This window comes from Malaclemys terrapin, chromosome 6, assembly GCF_027887155.1.
Source record: "Malaclemys terrapin pileata isolate rMalTer1 chromosome 6, rMalTer1.hap1, whole genome shotgun sequence".
Taxonomy (NCBI): domain Eukaryota; kingdom Metazoa; phylum Chordata; order Testudines; family Emydidae; genus Malaclemys; species Malaclemys terrapin.
The window spans coordinates 98,909,345-98,925,786 of record NC_071510.1 but is presented as its reverse complement, the minus strand read 5'-3'; the positions used below and the strand labels follow the sequence as shown (position 1 = coordinate 98,925,786).

The following is a 16,442-nucleotide window of genomic DNA, read 5'->3' as shown; positions in this document are numbered from 1 at the left end:
AGAGAGAAGTTTCCCTGCTGCACGGAGCTCTTCCGCGGGGTTGGGGGAGCGGGGCAAGGTTCCTTTGTGACACAGTGTCCAGACTCTCGGGGTGAGACTCTCGCACCCTCCTCCAGGGGCAGAAATCGGCCTGTTGGTCTACGAGGAGTGGGGGAGGCAGGGGCCGCCTGCCGGTCCCGGACCCTCCAGCCCGGGCTCCATCCCCGCGTGGGACTCGGGGACGGCCGGCCGCGCGCTCCCGCCTGACAGGTGCGGGCTCCTCTGGCCAGGCCTGGCCCCCTCTACCGAGCCGGGGCACTGCCCAGCGTGGGCACAGCCGAGTCCCGCACCACCTGCCCGCGGGCGGCATCGAGCGGCCGCTCCCAGCCTCACCTTCCCGACGGCGCCCCCACAGTCCCCGAGCCTGCGCCCAGTTCCCACCCCCCGTACGCCTTTTGTGCAGCCTACGCCGCTGGCGCAGCGGCCGGAGCGCGGCTCATCCCCCGCCTCCCTCCCCTGGCGCTCCGGGGCCCGATGTGACCCGCCAGAGAAAATGGCGGCGGCGGCGGGGAATCGCACCTCGTCGTCGGGATTATCCTCGGGCAGCAGCGCGGACGCCGCCGCCGCCGCCTCCGGGAGCCTGCAGAGCGGCGCGGGGAGCGTGCCCGGCAGCGGCGGGGGGCTGCTGCGGGCGGCGGGCGGCGGGTGCCGGGAGCAGCGCTCCGACTGGAGACGGAAGCAGCTGCGCAAAGTGCGGAGCGTGGAGCTGGACCGGCTGCCGGAGGCGCCGCTCTTCCTGGCCGGTTCGCCGGAGTCCCCCGACCTCTCGCCGCCCCGCTGCCTCGCCGGCGGCTCCGGCCCCGCCAGCCCCGCGTCCTCCCCCGGCCGCTGCGCCGCGCCCCACGAGCCGCTGCCGGACGGGAGCCCCGCAGGAGCCGACCCCGCCGCCGAGAGGAGGATGGAGCCGTCTCCCCCTGCCGGGTGAGGGGCGCTGGGCTGAGAGCGGGCGGCGGTGGGGACCCCGGAGCCTCACAGGGGCAGCCCCCTCCCCGGGCAGATGTTGGGGGCAGGAGGCCGTTGGGAGGGGAGCGGAGGCGGGGGAGGCTGCTGCGGGCGGGCGGGGGCGGCGGCGAGGCCCGGCTCTGCTGGCGGAGCAGGGGATAGAGCTCGCCCGGAGCCTTGCCCCTGCCACCGCTCGAGCTTTCGGGGGTCCGAGAGACCCAGCCCGGGAGCCTGGCGCAGCACCCAACGGGCAGGTAGCGGGGACGTGCTGCTGGCTGCCGCCCGGGGCCGAGCCTGCTTGTAGGGGCGATGGGATCTGCGTGGGGGACGGTGTTACAGGGTGATGGGGGTGGCTGGTGTGGGGTCGTACCCTCGTCAGCCCCCCGTGTTTGTAGGGGAGCTGTCAGCTGTAAGAGACGCGGGTGGCGAATGGCCAGTAGTTTGTGTGGTTGTGTTCAGTGCCTAGTTGGCTTATGCAGGAGGAGCTGCAGGTTAATGGAGCTGAGGTTGTGTTTCCCAGCACTGTAGCCTTAGCACCAACTATTGCATTTGTGTTGCCTTTGCCCTGCCACCCCGTTTGTGTGTGCTGGTCTCAGGGAGTCCTGGGTCTTAGTTAAATGGGAGTCACAACTGCTTGGAGAGCGTGTGTGTGTGTGATTTATTTCTGCCTGAGCTCCGAGAGGCTTTGAAGTTTGAATTTGCCCTGGTGGTTGAGGACCCAGGACCGGATGTGTCAGCCATTCAGTTTCAATGCAGTTAAACCCGTTAACCCTTCCAGCAGTCTTTCGCTTTGGGTGCAAGAGCGATAGCCGAGTGCACTTGAATCTTTTTTTTTCTAAATCACTCCCTCCGTACTCACCCCCCCGCCTAAAAGTGCGTCTGGTTTGTGTAATCTAGATAGTAATCTCTCTAAATTTCTTAGATTTTTACATTTAAACTAGTGGGAAAGTAAAGGCAAATATATTTAAAGTTAAATAGTAATAAAAATGAGTCCTTTCTCCTTTGGCTTGTTTCACTTGAAATTGCAGAACTGTTTTGTTTTTGCTTAGTAAAAAAAAACATGTATATCTACTTTGCAAAAATGTAGACAGTGCAATGTGTTTCAGGGGTTTATACTAGAGAAAACATATTTGAATGGTTGCACATTGTGTGAGATGATACATTGAGCCCTTGCAATGTTTGTTCTATTCTGTATCTTATTTGGTAAGAGTTGAGATTTTACAGAGCAATTAACATCGCATCACAATACCAATTAACAGGTATTGTGATGTGAACAGAGACACAAGTTCAATGACTACAGTGCATTTGACATAATATATATTACATACACAAAAGCATTCAGAATGATAGCTACCATGTGCATATTTTAAGATGCCTCGTTATGTGCTTCAGAATACATTGTACTTACTACTTTTAATGTACACTTGCTAGCTTTTAGTGTGTTCATAGGTGAGAGTAATGGTGGTGATAGATCTTGTAATCTTGACATAGATTTAACAATTAGTTTCATAAGGATTGTTATGTGAGACTTCCTGTGTAAATAGTGAATTGCAGTACTTGGAGGTGAAGACTGACTGTTGATAGATTTACTTTTAAAATGATTTTACAGAGAAAAGGAGCTTTTAGTTAGCCACTTAAACCACAAACAAGAAATCTGTCTTTCACGTTTGTCATAGAAGGATATTAAATAAAAGATTTCCATTCTAGAGAATGCTTTACTAATATCACAATCTGTCTAATAATCAGCAATTGTTTAGGTATCTAGATCTATTCTGTACTGTTTGTGGACTTTGGTCTATATTTAAGGCAGTGTACATTACTTGACAGTAGTATGGCACTAGCAGATGAACCACCAATCTAGCTATAGAAAGATTAATAGGAAATCTATGTTAATGAAGTTACTTTAAGGAGAAGATGATATATTGACTTCGGCAAGTGACTTGTATTTGATTTTGTAGCATTATCTCTAGGGTTTTGTCAAGGTATGAAACTAAAATGTATTTTATTTCATGTTATTCCCTCATATGTAGGTGTCACCACTGTAGCAAATATAAACAGTTCAGTACCACATCAGAGGAAAAATAACTAGCGCAAACAGCATCAAAACATGCCTTTAAAAACAGTGAAAGATTCTCACAATAATTTTCAGTGGGACATATTGCTAGTTGTTATGGGTTCAAGAAGGTCAAAATTTGTCACATCAGGAGATCACACTTACACTGAAATATTGATTCCATCCTTGCTAGCCAATTCCACAGATACAAGAATTTCTTTAAGGTAATTCCTGTTCTCTGTTTCAAACACTTTTTGACAGCTTTTCTTATAGTTAAAGCACCTAAGTTTGCACATGTTGAAGTATGAATATACATGCAATTTGAAGGAAGAAAGGTTTCAAGAACTTTAATGGCTTGTAGCACCATCTCCATAGTTCTAATAATAGAGATGTAACAATTATTTCATATGAGAGAATATTAAATGTCAAATTCATTATTCTGTTTAATAGTGCAATGAGATTACACCATAGTTCTGAAATGTTAGTTTCAGTCTCTGGTAATTAATTATAAGAGACCTAACTGAAGGATTAATTATGCTATAAATTCAGCAATATTGTATAAACCTCATGTTAAAGACTTCAGTATATTCAATGCAGTCTTGCCTGTAAACAGATGTGGGGACCCTTCTTTGTCAGAGTATTTCAATAATTTAAAACAGTTTTTACATCTACTATAGTAATAAAGTAATCTAGTCAAATACAAAATAATTAAAATTTCTTTTGTGTACTAGAAATGCCTACAATGTTCTGTGCATTATATAAATGTGCATGTGTGCACAAAATCATTACCCAGAAGAGTTTAAAATCTAAGAAAGCAAACATTTGATGGATGGAATGAAGTCCATCAAAATACAATATTTTGCATGTATAGTACATTGTTGTTTTTTTTAAATAAATACACTAGTTATACTCTTCTTCCCCTCTACCCAGCCATTAGTAGTTAGCAGATGCTATAATTGCTCTCAAGTCCCCCTACCAGCATTTTTGGTATTACAATCACATTTTCTTTTTTATAAATAGATTTTCCTGTTCTATTTCTGTGTGAAAGATCCACATAAAGCAGAGGTATAAACTGGAGAAAGAGTGAAACTGATTCTGCAATGTGCTGTTAAATACACCAAATAAAAATGTTGTTTCATTAATCTCTGTTATATTGTCTTTTACTTACTATTGTGACAAAAAACAAACAAAATTGATTTTTTTTGTGTGGTTTTGGTTCATTCTCTAATGTTAATGTGAAATGCCACCTGAACACACAACAATTAAGTTATTTTCCATCTCTCTTGATATCAACTTATTTATACTGTTTACATTTAATACTGAACAAACTGTTATGAATTATTAAATTAGTTAATAGATTATTAATTATTAGGCTCTCTTGGAATTTGGAGAGCTATAAAATCTGTTTGGGGCTGGAATCCATGGAAGAACAAGATAGAACTTTTTAACATTTCAATTTTTTATCAAAATTAAATGCTTCACATACTGCCTTCAAAAATCTAACAAAACCTTCCATTATCTTTATCAGAATAGAATGCTACATTCCTGAGGTAATACAACCGTTTGTGACACTGGTCTGGTTCTGTTGCTAGAAAAGGCGGGGAAAGTATATTGTTGCTTTAAGGACTGTAGGGAAACTTTATTATGATTAACTGAAGAGTATCGCTGTAGGAATTTAAAAAGCATTTTAGAAAGATACCGGAATTTGCAGAAGTAGTGAAACTAGACAGTTTTTCCAGTCAATTGATAAGTTCTTGTAGCTTCCATTCCAAGGCAGTTAAAATAAATATTGGGCCAAGAAAATTAATGCTTTCTGTATAGTTTTAATATAACTCTTTTACAGTGTTCAAATCAAATAATTGCCAACTATTTTCTTATGTTGGCATGGATGACTGGTTAACCAGTGTTCTGCAATTCAAGACTTCTAACACTGTCAGCCCCATTTTTTATAAAAACAAAAAGCAGGAAGTGCTGCAGTTCAGCTTTCTTCACAGCTATCCTCTTTATCTAGTATCCATAAGCAATAATTTTTTTCCCATAGAAGTGTCTTCCATCTAGCACAAACAAAATTTGTTCTAAAAATGCACCCATTTTAATATTATATTGACTATAAATGGCAGATTTGTTATCAGATATCTCAAATGTAAAGAAGGCATTGCCTGCTCCTGGTCTTACACTACTATGTAGATAAATGACTGATGTCTTTTGTTGGTTTTCTTGTGTTGGTGCTTGTATTCTGGCATGTTAAAAACACCTAAAACACAGAGGGAAGATTGCTGTTATGGCCATCTAGTAGAGGAGCACTAGCAGCTTGCCAATTCTAGATCTGCTCCTCAATCCATGACACCTGCCTTGTTTTGTGAATTCCAAAGCAGGACAGAAATATATCATACTACAGAATACTTTATAGTAAAGAAAGAATGGGGTGAGTTGAATGTTTTTCATTGCTAAAACATAGTTTGGTCAAGGGTTCATGTCCTTCTGAATAAGTGATAATGAAAAGTAGTTATGTTGCATCTTTGCCATATGTTAAGCTTTCATATATATGGCACCTGCTAACCTGATGCGGCCCTGCGATTGAAGTTAAAATGTATTTGGCATGGCAGGAGCTGCCGGAGTGGGTGAGTGTAAAGAAAATATAGTTAAAATAATATTTTAAGTATTCTGATCAAGTCAGTAATGTAAACTATCTTTCACTGATAGTGGCAAGTTTAATTATATCCCTAAGAGCTCATAAATAGAAAATCACTTCTCCCCCTATTTAACACTAGCTTTTTTCAGGTGGAAGAGTGAGCAGAAGCAGCATGAAAGTGATGAATGCAGTCCTGGTAAATTTCATCCTGCTATTACTGCTGAGAGAGCACTATGCAAGTCCAACACAACAAATGCCAGGCTCTCATGATGGATCCTCTCAGACACTGGTTTAAAAATGGAGTGAAGAGGCTGTAGGGAGAAAGGAATATGTGCAATGCCTAGCTGGATTTAAGTCTCTATGTCTGAATTTAAAATAGGACATGATAATAACTTCAGTACCACATTAGGATTTGCAGCTATGAATTTAAGGTACCAATGCACAGTAAACATTAAATCTTGTGCTTCAAGATTTAAACTGCATGGGAATGAAGAAAGAATTTCTCCTACCTTCTCTGCTGGTTTCCCCCCATCCTCTATGACCTACAAATGTTTTTGTGTATGGGTTGGTTGTGTTGGTCTCTCTCTGAAGCATCAGGTATACAATTATTGCTCAGACAGGATGTTGTATTAGATGGTTTGATCTGGCATGGCAGTTCCTTTGATCTTATGCAAAGTATACAGATTGCAACTTTAAGTTACCTGGAGCTCTTTCAGGGGAGTTACAGGTATTGTAGATTAAATCTTCACTTCTACAGATAGAGGGTGTTATCCATTAAGATGTTTGGCTTAAATAGACAGTGCAAATCCAAACAGTGACAGTGCAGAATGTTTTGAAGATAAATTCAAATAACCTTTAATCATTATTTTTAAGACTTCTAGGAGGAGTGAAAAATGTTACATCTTTCCTGTAACGTTTAGTGTTGTGGTGCATTTGTTACATAGCAAAGTTGGGCTCTGACTAAGTTTGTTTAAATACTGTGTTTTGTATGCAATTTTTTAAAAATAAAGTTCAAAGTCAGAAGTCCCACACTGCACTGAAATTGTTCTAAGAACTAAAACAAGGGGTTGTGTTTGTAGCAGCAGTGGTGGTGAGGAATTGGTATGGTTTGAATTTCTAGAGTTCAGAACACAATCTTTTGTCTTTTCAGAGAGTCCTCAATCCTCTGTCAGAGCCTGATGTTCACCTTACTTTTGCCCCGTCTCCACTTATACTACTTAAGGTTCTATGATTGTAGCCTCGGTTGTTTTTATCAAGGCAAATTGAACAGGAGTCTCTTAAGAGATGGTCACTGTAGCTTTCTTGTTGGCTGTGGGGCTTGCTGTTAAGTAACAACCCATTTATTTCAATGGGAGTTAGGTGTAGACCAGATTCTTAACTCACTTGCTCTTCCCTCCCTTCTTCTCTTCATCCAGAGGCTGAGCATGATACCTCCAGAACACCTTCCATTTCCTGCAAGATCAGAGTTGGGAATCTAACAGGGCCAGCTTTAGGGGTGGGCAACTCGGGCAACTGCCCAGGGGTGCCATGGTCAAGCAGGCACCGTGTGGCAGCACAGAAGTGTGCGCTGTCAGTGTAGAATCAGAAGCTGCTCCTGGCTGGCAGGGAGGTGCTGCATGCAGGGGCACCCAGATTTCTCTGTGCTTCCTCCTGGTGGAGGAACATGGGGTGGGGGGGAAAGAAGAGGTGAGCAGTGATGCACAGATACTGCTTCCCCCAGATGTTCCTTTGTGCCCCCCAGGGGGCTATGCGGGGGAGAGTGAGGAGCAACACCAAGTGCTCTGTGCATCCAGGTCACTTCGCCTCTGGGCCGCTGCTTTTCTGTTGTCCCCTTATGCAGCCCAGGTGGGGAAAGTGACTTGCATGCAGGGAGCCCTGTTGTTGCTCCTTGCTCCCTCCCGCACAGCCCCCTAGGGGTGCGTAGAAGAGCAGTGTTTGAGGGGGGCAATAAACCGCAATGCCAAATATTCTGTGCATCTAGGTCAGTTTCCCCAGGTGGGTGCAGGTGGGGGATGCAGGGGTTAAGGGTGCAGGAGGGAGGTACAGGGGTTAGGGGCAAAGGGGGCACAGTGCCAGGGATAAGGGTGCAGGGGGGGGGGTGCAGGGGTTTGGGGATTGGCATGAAGGAGGCACAGTGCAAGGGTTGGGGTGCAGGAGGAGAGTGCAGGAGGCACAGTGTGGGGAGTCTTGGGGGACCAAGGCAATGGGGGCCATCCAGGGGGCCAGGGGCAATGGGGGGGATGCTGCGCCCATGAGGGTCTGGGGCACCAAAATACAAGTTTTCCCAGGGCGTCATTTTCCCTAAGGCCAGCCCTGGACTCCAACATGAATATCCATGCAACTAGAATATTGCTGTCCCTTAATGTGACTTTTAATTAAGTCATTGTGGGTTTTTTCTTTTGCTTAAGTCTTTGAAAGACTTGCAGTTGTGTGGAATCTTAACACTAGCCAAACAATTGAGGAAAATAGCTGGCTCCACAAAAGAGCTGAAAGTCATATCCAAGATAATAGCAACACAGTATTTTATTCTAAAACTCGATGTTCAAGAACAATTTAAAACTAGCCATTGTTTACTTTCCCCTGACAGTTAAAATGATTCTGTTCTCATTGTGTTTAAACTTCCCAAGTCTCTAATTTTTAGTAATTGCTCTTATTCGGTCATAGATTCCATAGCCAGAAGGCATCCATGTGATCATATGACCTCATATGAAACACAGGCCATAGAACTTCCCCAAAATAATTCCTTTTGAACTAGAGCACATCGCTATTAAAAACAAACAAACAAAAAACAATCTTTATTGAAAAATTACCAATGATGGCAAATCCACCACGACCCTGGGTAAATTGCTCCAGTGATTAAGTACATTCACTGTTAAAAATTTACACCCTTTGCCAGTCAGAATTTGTCTAGTTTCAACTTCCTGTCACTGGATCTTGTTATACATTTGGCTGCTTGATTGAAGAATCCATTATCAAATATTTGCTCCCCATGTAGGTACTTCGAGATGACTATCACCACCCGATAACTTTCTCTTTGTTCAGCTAAATAAATTGAGCTCTTCGAGATTCACTGTAAGATCTGTTTTCTAATCCATTAGTCTCTCATGGCTCTTCTCTGAACCCTGTCAGACTAAGGCCTGTTCTACACCTAAAATTTAGGTTAATTTAGCTATATCACTCAAGGCTGTGAATAATTTTTCACCCTAAGCACTGTAGTTAGATTGACCTAACCCCTGATGTGGATGCAGCTAGGTTGACAGCAGGAATCTTCCATTTACCTACTTCTATTCAACCAATCGGAGAGGTGGATTACCTACAGCAGTGATGCCCAACCTCATATGGCCCTCCTTTGTAATAAGCCTAAGCGCTACCTTATGTGGGCCAAACAGATTAAGTTACCTATATTGATTAATATTTTAAGTTCAGCTTGTTTTGTATTTATTTAAATAGAAACAACCTATGTACAGTATTGTCTATTTACACACTTGTGTAAACTAAAATGATGTAAACATGACAACAAAACAGTAATGATTGGCCATTAGTATATTATGTTGAATCAGGTGGCGGGCCTTATGAAATGCTCTGGTGGGTTGTAAGTTGGGCACCTCTGACCTACACTGATGGAAAAAGCACTTCCATCAATGTAGGAAACATCTACGCTATGGTGCTACAGCTGCAGCACTGTAGCTGTGCTGCTGTAACATAGCCATACCCCTAAATTGAATGAAATCCTTTTCCAGTAGGCAAAATTGGTAGAAGGTCCAGCAAAATTTTTTATCAGTGTTGCTAACTTTGAGATTTAAAAAAAGTCAGTCCCCCAAAATTTGAGGTTTAAAAAACCATCGAATCACATTTTTTAGTCTTTTTTTTTTTTTTAATTTTTTTTTAAACTCCCACTACACCTATGTGAATGAGATAATTTCAAGTTGAAAGGTCATCGTTTAGTGCAGTGTTTCTCAACCAGAGATCCGGAGCCCTCTGGGGGGCTGCCATACAGGGCTGGCATTAGACTTACTGGGGCCCAGGGCAGAAAACCTAAGCCCCACCGCCTGGGGCTGAAGCCCGGGGCTCCAAGCCCGGCCAACCAGGGCTGAAGCCGAAGTCTGAGCAACTTTGCTTTGCAGGGCTCCCTGTGGCATGGGGCCCCTGGCAATTGCCCTGCTTGTTACCCCCTAATGCTGGCCCTGGTTTTCATATGCAGAAAAACTGTCGTGGCACAAGTGGGCCATGGAGTTTTTATGGCATGTTGGGAAGGTGGGGGGCTCAGAAAAAGGTTGAGAATCCCTGCTTTGGTGCACACAAAAATGCATACTTCATAGAATCATAGAAGATTAAAAAACTTTTGAAGTGATAATCAAGATAGTTTATCAAACTGTCCGTACTGGGCTATCTTGATTATCACTTCAAAAGTTGTTTTTTTTTCTCTTACTTAATTGGCCTCTCAGAGTTGGTAAGACAACTCCCACCTGTTTATGCTCTCTGTATGTGTGTATATATATCTCCTCAATATTTATTCCACTCTATATGCATCCGAAGAAGTGGGCTGTAGTCCACGAAAGCTTATGCTCTAATAAATTTGTTAGTCTCTAAGGTGCCACAAGTACTCCTGTTCTTTTTGCGGATACAGACTAACACGGCTGCTACTCTGAAACCTGTAATTCTGCAGTATCCTTTTTTGTGGTGAGATGACCAATACTGCACACAGTGCTCTAATGAGGGCATATCATTGATTTTCATAATGTCATTCTATTTTCTTTACTATTTCCCATGCTATTCTAATGCATCCTAAAGTGGTTGGTTTCCATTGCATATTAAGCAGAGGTCTTTTCAGCTTTGCAGAATGAGGCACAAGTCCCTTCCCTGAGTTGATAGTTAAAACAGAACCCTATGAGGAGTATGAGCAGTTAATTTTTTCCCCTCCACTATGAATTATTTTTCACTTATTTCCCTCAGACTTACTGTGACTGCCCTGAGGCTTATTGTGAACCTTTTATATATGGCCATCATGTCTATATCTTCAGAATTGCTTCTGGCCTAACTTCTGCTCTGTGTGTTTTTAGAATGTTGCGATAGGGCTTGTGTGTGTATACTTTCAGCATCAGAGGGACAGAAATCTGATTCATAGAGACATTAATTTGAAAATTGGATTCTTTGAACAAATTACAATCTCTAATCCTAGTAGTAATGAAGTGTGTCTACAGTATGCTTTCTGAAACATGGTGTAACCCACACACCACCTGGGTGTGGTGTTCTGTCCCATCTAGTAGCATCGAGACCACTTAGAAAGAGAGATAAAATGAGTGCGCTCTACAGCCTTAGCTAACCGCTAGTTGGCTTTTAGCTCATGCAGTAGAAGCTTATGCTTCAAGCTTCAGAGGCCCCAGGTTCAATACCACCGACCGGCATTCTATTTTCTCTAACCAAAAAACTATAAATCACAGTGTGAATTATGCGGTCTCCCCTTACTCAGGTGCTATTCACCAGCTATGTATATGGAGCCAGACACAGTTGCTAGTATCTAAAACATGTAATGAAACGCGTAGTTTATGAAAATGTATTTCGTGACTTCCACAGAGGTTCATTTATAGGTTAGTGATACAGTCAAACGTCTGTCAGAGTTTTTTCTGCTGATGCTACAACTAAGATATAAGACCATAACTCAAGGCAATTACAGAGAGATTAATTTTCTTTCAGTTTGCTTACTTTGTAGTTTGACAGCACTTTATGTGCAGGCTTAGCATAATTAGATTTTTATCTTTTTACAACTTTGACAGATATTTTTCTATTATTGATTTAAATGTCCACAGTTATGAGACATTTTTGGGGGGCAAACAATGGAGAGGATATCAGACAATTTATTTTAATCACAGTAGTTGTTGAGATTCAAAAAGTTAAAGCTTTAAAACACAAATTTGGGACATCACATGTCAAAACATACAAAGTTAAATATCCTTAAATCACATTCTAGTTCTCATGCAGCATTTTTCTTACTTTGCCTGTTTATAAATTTCAGTTATTAATGATGGAAATGTTTGTCGGTTTGTGTGTGTATGGTGAAATCAACATTTACTGATCAATAGACTTGGAAGAATTACACTTTTATGTGTAGTCATTTTGTCTTCCCTGTCAGTATTTCACACAGCAGCAAGGGGAAAGAAAATCATTTAAAAAGAATCCCAAAAAGTGACTGTAAAACCACAAAAACTGAAATAGGATGGTGGGGCCAGGTGTAATACCCAGTACTTTTTTTAACTTGTTTTTTTAAATTGACTAGATTGTTGTCATTTATTTAATCAATATACTGAATATTCAAATAAACCACATCTAGAATATCCCATAGTTTTTAATTTCATGTGTTCTTTCAGTAATTTAAATATGTATAATAAAAAAAATCCCGACATGTAACAGCAGTGACCACTCTAATCATAGACTATATCTGTTTGCTTAATGTATGCAAAGTGTTATTACTGTTCAAATTAGTGAATAAGCTCACTGAAATAGCTCCCAATGTTTTTTCCAAAAACACACAGTGTAATTAGGAATAAACTCTCTTAATTGAACAATTTTATTTGGAAAGGATGGGGTCCTAAATTGTGAATATTCCACAACCTTTAAACCTGAAACACTTTTGAGAACAGAAATAAGCAACTTCTCAGGAAATTTCAGCAAACTTTAAAATGAAAAATTTAAAAACAAAGTAAGGGACTTACTCTTTTTAGAAAGTATATTCAGTTTGATAAATAAACATTACTATTTTTAAAAACAGAAGTTGCCATAACACTTCCCTTTCCCTTTGTATTTCCAATAATGAGCTTTTTTGTAAATATATAATAGAAATTAATATGCATAATTTTCTTTGTTTTTAATCCATTGTAATTGCCCTTTCCTCAGTTCTAGCTTCACGTTCCCCCATGGGCACAGTGTTCACTCCCTTTCACTAGCTTCTCCTCTCTCATTTCATAGTTTCATTCTTCCCATCCAGTCTGTCCCAGATCCTACTGATTCTTCTTCTCTCTCCGCCATCATTGAGTTAGGCAGCTCTGTCTTAATTCCTCCTGCACAAATAATAAATAGGCTACAAAATCTCCTCTCCATTTGCAAACATACCCTGATGTCTAATCACCTCACTTCCGTCTCCAGTCTCCCAAATGGGCAGAATAGTGACTAAGGGTCTGATCCAGTCTTTCCAGTGACTTCAGTGCATTCTGTTGCATTTAGAAATGGAAATAAAGCATTTTCTTTACCATCATATTTTTACTAAGGGCATCCTGTTACTTTTTTTCTTTCCCTGAAAGTGAAAGAATACGTTCAATACTCAAGGACAGTGATAGCGACTTCCATCGCTCTCTTCATATACTGATTAAAATCATCTTTCCAACTAATCAACCACATGACTCATGTTTCTTCTACTGAGTAGGAATCAGAAACCTGGAAATGTCATTTAAAAAAAAAAAAAAAAAAAGCAAAGATTGATAATTTGTATTGCAGTCGTATCTAGGGAGGGACCTCAGTCACAGATCAGGGACCTCATGGTGCTAGTCACAAAGACACTCTGCCTCAGAGAGATTAGTCTAAAAATATGACATGATGCATTCAGTTAACAAAATGGGGGAGGCAAGATGATTTGTGGGAGGTTCACGTAACAATAAAACAAAATTAAGTTTAGCCTAATAAGCTGATGTTTTAGCTTGTCATTTACCTAGCCATTGTCAAATGTTGGTGGGTTATATCATATTTCAGACTTCTGGCACCAAATATTTAAATGGGGAAACTCATTTTCAGCCCATATTCTTTCTGATGCTAATGGCATCTAAGCTAATTTTCTAAGTAACTTGTAATATTTTTGTTCTGGTTTGGACAGACAGAAGTAGCCTTACTTAACCTTCTTAAATATATTTAAAAACTAACTACACCTCTACCCTGATATAACACGACTGATGTAACACGAATTTGGATATAACGCGGTAAAGCAGCAGGGAGCCCCAGGCCCTTTAATGCGCCACGCGAGCCCCGCTTCTTTACCGCATTATGTCCGAATTCGTGTGGAGCCCCGGGCCCTTTAAATCACCACCCAAGCCCGGCCGCCGGATTCGGGCGGTGATTTAAAGGGCCAGAAGCTCCGGCCGCTGCGGGGAGCCCCGGCCCCTTTAAATCTCTGCCCGAGCCCTGCTGCCGGAGCTCTGGCGGTGATTTAATGGACCCGGGGCTCCCCGCAGCGGCTGGAGCACCGGGCCCTTTAAATCACTGCCGGGGAAGCCGGTCCAGTCCGGCATGGCATACCGGACTGAACCCGATATAACGCGGTCTCACCTATAAGGTGGTGAGATTTTTTGGCTCCCAAGGACCGCGTTATATCGGGGTAGAGGTGTACTTTTTATTTAACAAAAAAAGATGGTTTCTTATTAAAAGTAGTTCTATAGAACGGTCAGTTTGTCATGTGTATTTTTCCAAGCAATTGGAAGACTCTCTTTGCTTTGTCCTCCTACCATGAAATATATTCATATCTCAGGTCACTATATTGTGCTGTTTGCTTACTTTACACTGCTAGTTCTAAATCTTCAGAATTATGTGAGATTTTTGTGGATAAATTCTAAATCCACAATAAAAATATAAATTAAAAATGTGGAAGTATGTTTTTTCTTTAAATTGTAAGTTTTTAAAACAAGTTGAATCCTCACTTGATCAGAAATAAGAGTTCTGTTAAGATTTGAAAAGGTTTCTACAGAACAGACTATCAAATCCAGTGTTAGAATTTTCATTTCAATCTATTTTCCAAGTGTTTTAAAGGTCATGCTTCTAAAACCGTTTGGTTTGAGGGAGTGAAATTGTCTGTCTACAATATTAGGTCCTACGAATAGTTCCCTGTTTGGTCTTTAAATCACATTAGTCTAGTATATATTTTAAAATAGTCACATATATGTGGTAAGATACAGATTATTGTGATATCTTCAGGTTTTCTTTCTAAAGTACAGTTCAGCTTCAGCATGTTCAGATGCAATAGTATAGCATTTTATTATCCAGGTAAATATCCTTAATACTGTACATCAGCAAAAAAAAAAATTAGTATGCTGTATTGTTGATATGTTGTAACTTGTTGTGTTGAACCATGGGTATGTGGCAATGTTTTACGGTTCTGCTATTAGCAAAGATCTTTAGTAGAGCTAGATGGAGAAAGAATAGGTGGGTTGCTGAGGAGCCAGGCAAGGCACTGAAGAAACTTGGTCAAAATCAGACTGTCTCCAGGTAGCTTATTGATGGTTGGCAAAGTCTGATGAAATTTTTTTTCCAACCAGCTCTAATCTAGCTCTAGTTTTAATTTCTGGGTGAATTTGGCACTCGTGGAAGTAAACAACTGTTCATCTCTACTAGACTTTGTTAGAAAACATGTATGCACTTGCTTATCTTCAAGCACAGTGTTTTTAATAAGACTGTGTACATGTTTATTTAAGTTTATGCATAAGTATCTGCAGGATTGGGGCCTAAATAAAGACATAGCTTCCAATCTTGCCATTAGATTTGTGTGGGCAGACCCCTGTGTGAATGTAGAGCCCCGTTGACTTCTGTGGGCCTCTGTGGGTGCAAGTGAGGATCTGATTGCGGGACTGGGGCCGTAGTTGCCGGAGTGAAGCAAAGGCCTAACACTCAGCTTGATGACATTTGTCTGATCTATTGATTTTAGTGCAAATCACCATATTGGAAAAGCCTGGTTCCCAGGAAAATCAGGACCCCAACATTGCTTGGTGCTGCAAGTAGAGGAACTCTCTGCTGCTGCCTACACATATCCGAGGCAGCAGCTTAAAACTGTATGTGAACATTGTCAGTAGCGTGGACTCAAATAAAAATAAGAGAGCCTTAGAGGGGGGATTTGTAGGAGGGAAAGCAACAGGGAATGGAGCGGTGGGGCAGTGGTGGTGGGAGAAGCAGGAACTTTGGAGGGGTAGAAAACGGGCCTGGGACGGAGCGGGGCAGGGCTGGTGGTGAGGAAAGCTGGGATCCAGGCAGAGAGTAGGCTTCACAATGGAGGGTAAGCAGGAACCTGGGGGGAGGGAATGGATGGAGGGCCACCCAGGGACAGCCAAGGGAATGGGGCGGGTAGGGAGTGGTAGTGAAGAGGGGAGGGGGAAACTAGATGGGTGGGACTTGGGAAGGGGACCTGTAATGGGACCTGTAATGGGAAGTAGGGGATAATGGCAGGGCACAAAGAGACTGTACCATGTGGGTGCAAATGAGGGACCCTAAATATAGTGGGGGTGGGTGAGAATGAGTTGCAGGGAGCCCCTGAAGTAACACAAAGGGAGCTTGTGGAGCAAAGGGAAGAAGCCCCTCGTGGATGCAATGTTCTCTGCCTACAGAAGCTGCAAAGTGTCTGATTCCCTAGTACTAACAGTTTCTGTAAAGATTCTCCGTGTGCGTGCCAGTGCATGTTGATTCTGATCTTTAACATTCCTGGGCTTCTTGTGTACAGAGATTGCCAGTTGTGCTGAGTTATATGGTGATTTGTGAAGTGGACAGAATTGATCTGGATTAAAACCCTAGTTTCAGAATGTGAAAGGTTTTAATATACTAGCACCCTGTGATCTAGCTGAATCATGGGAAATGTCAAAAATTTAATTCAAAGTGTAAACCTATATCTACTCTTCTCATCCTATAGTGTATTTAAGACCTCTAACATTAGTAAAACAAAGTTTAAAAAAATCTTGGCTGTAGGATTCTGATTAATAACAAATTTTCACTTTTCCTTTTTACTTATTTGTGAAACCTATTCAATTTTATTTG

The 16,442-nt window shown here is 42.1% G+C and overlaps 1 protein-coding gene across 2 annotated transcripts in view; it reads left to right on the top strand.

The window, feature by feature from the left end:
* The first annotated feature begins 532 nt into the window (after positions 1 to 532).
* Positions 533 to 16,442, top strand: part of MAP3K1 (mitogen-activated protein kinase kinase kinase 1) — a 109,265-nt gene continuing 93,355 nt past the window's right edge. For both annotated transcript variants that reach the window (XM_054032019.1, XM_054032018.1), the window contains exon 1: positions 533 to 960. In XM_054032019.1, coding sequence (XP_053887994.1) covers positions 533 to 960 — 428 coding nt within the window. The remainder of the gene's footprint in view (positions 961 to 16,442) is intronic.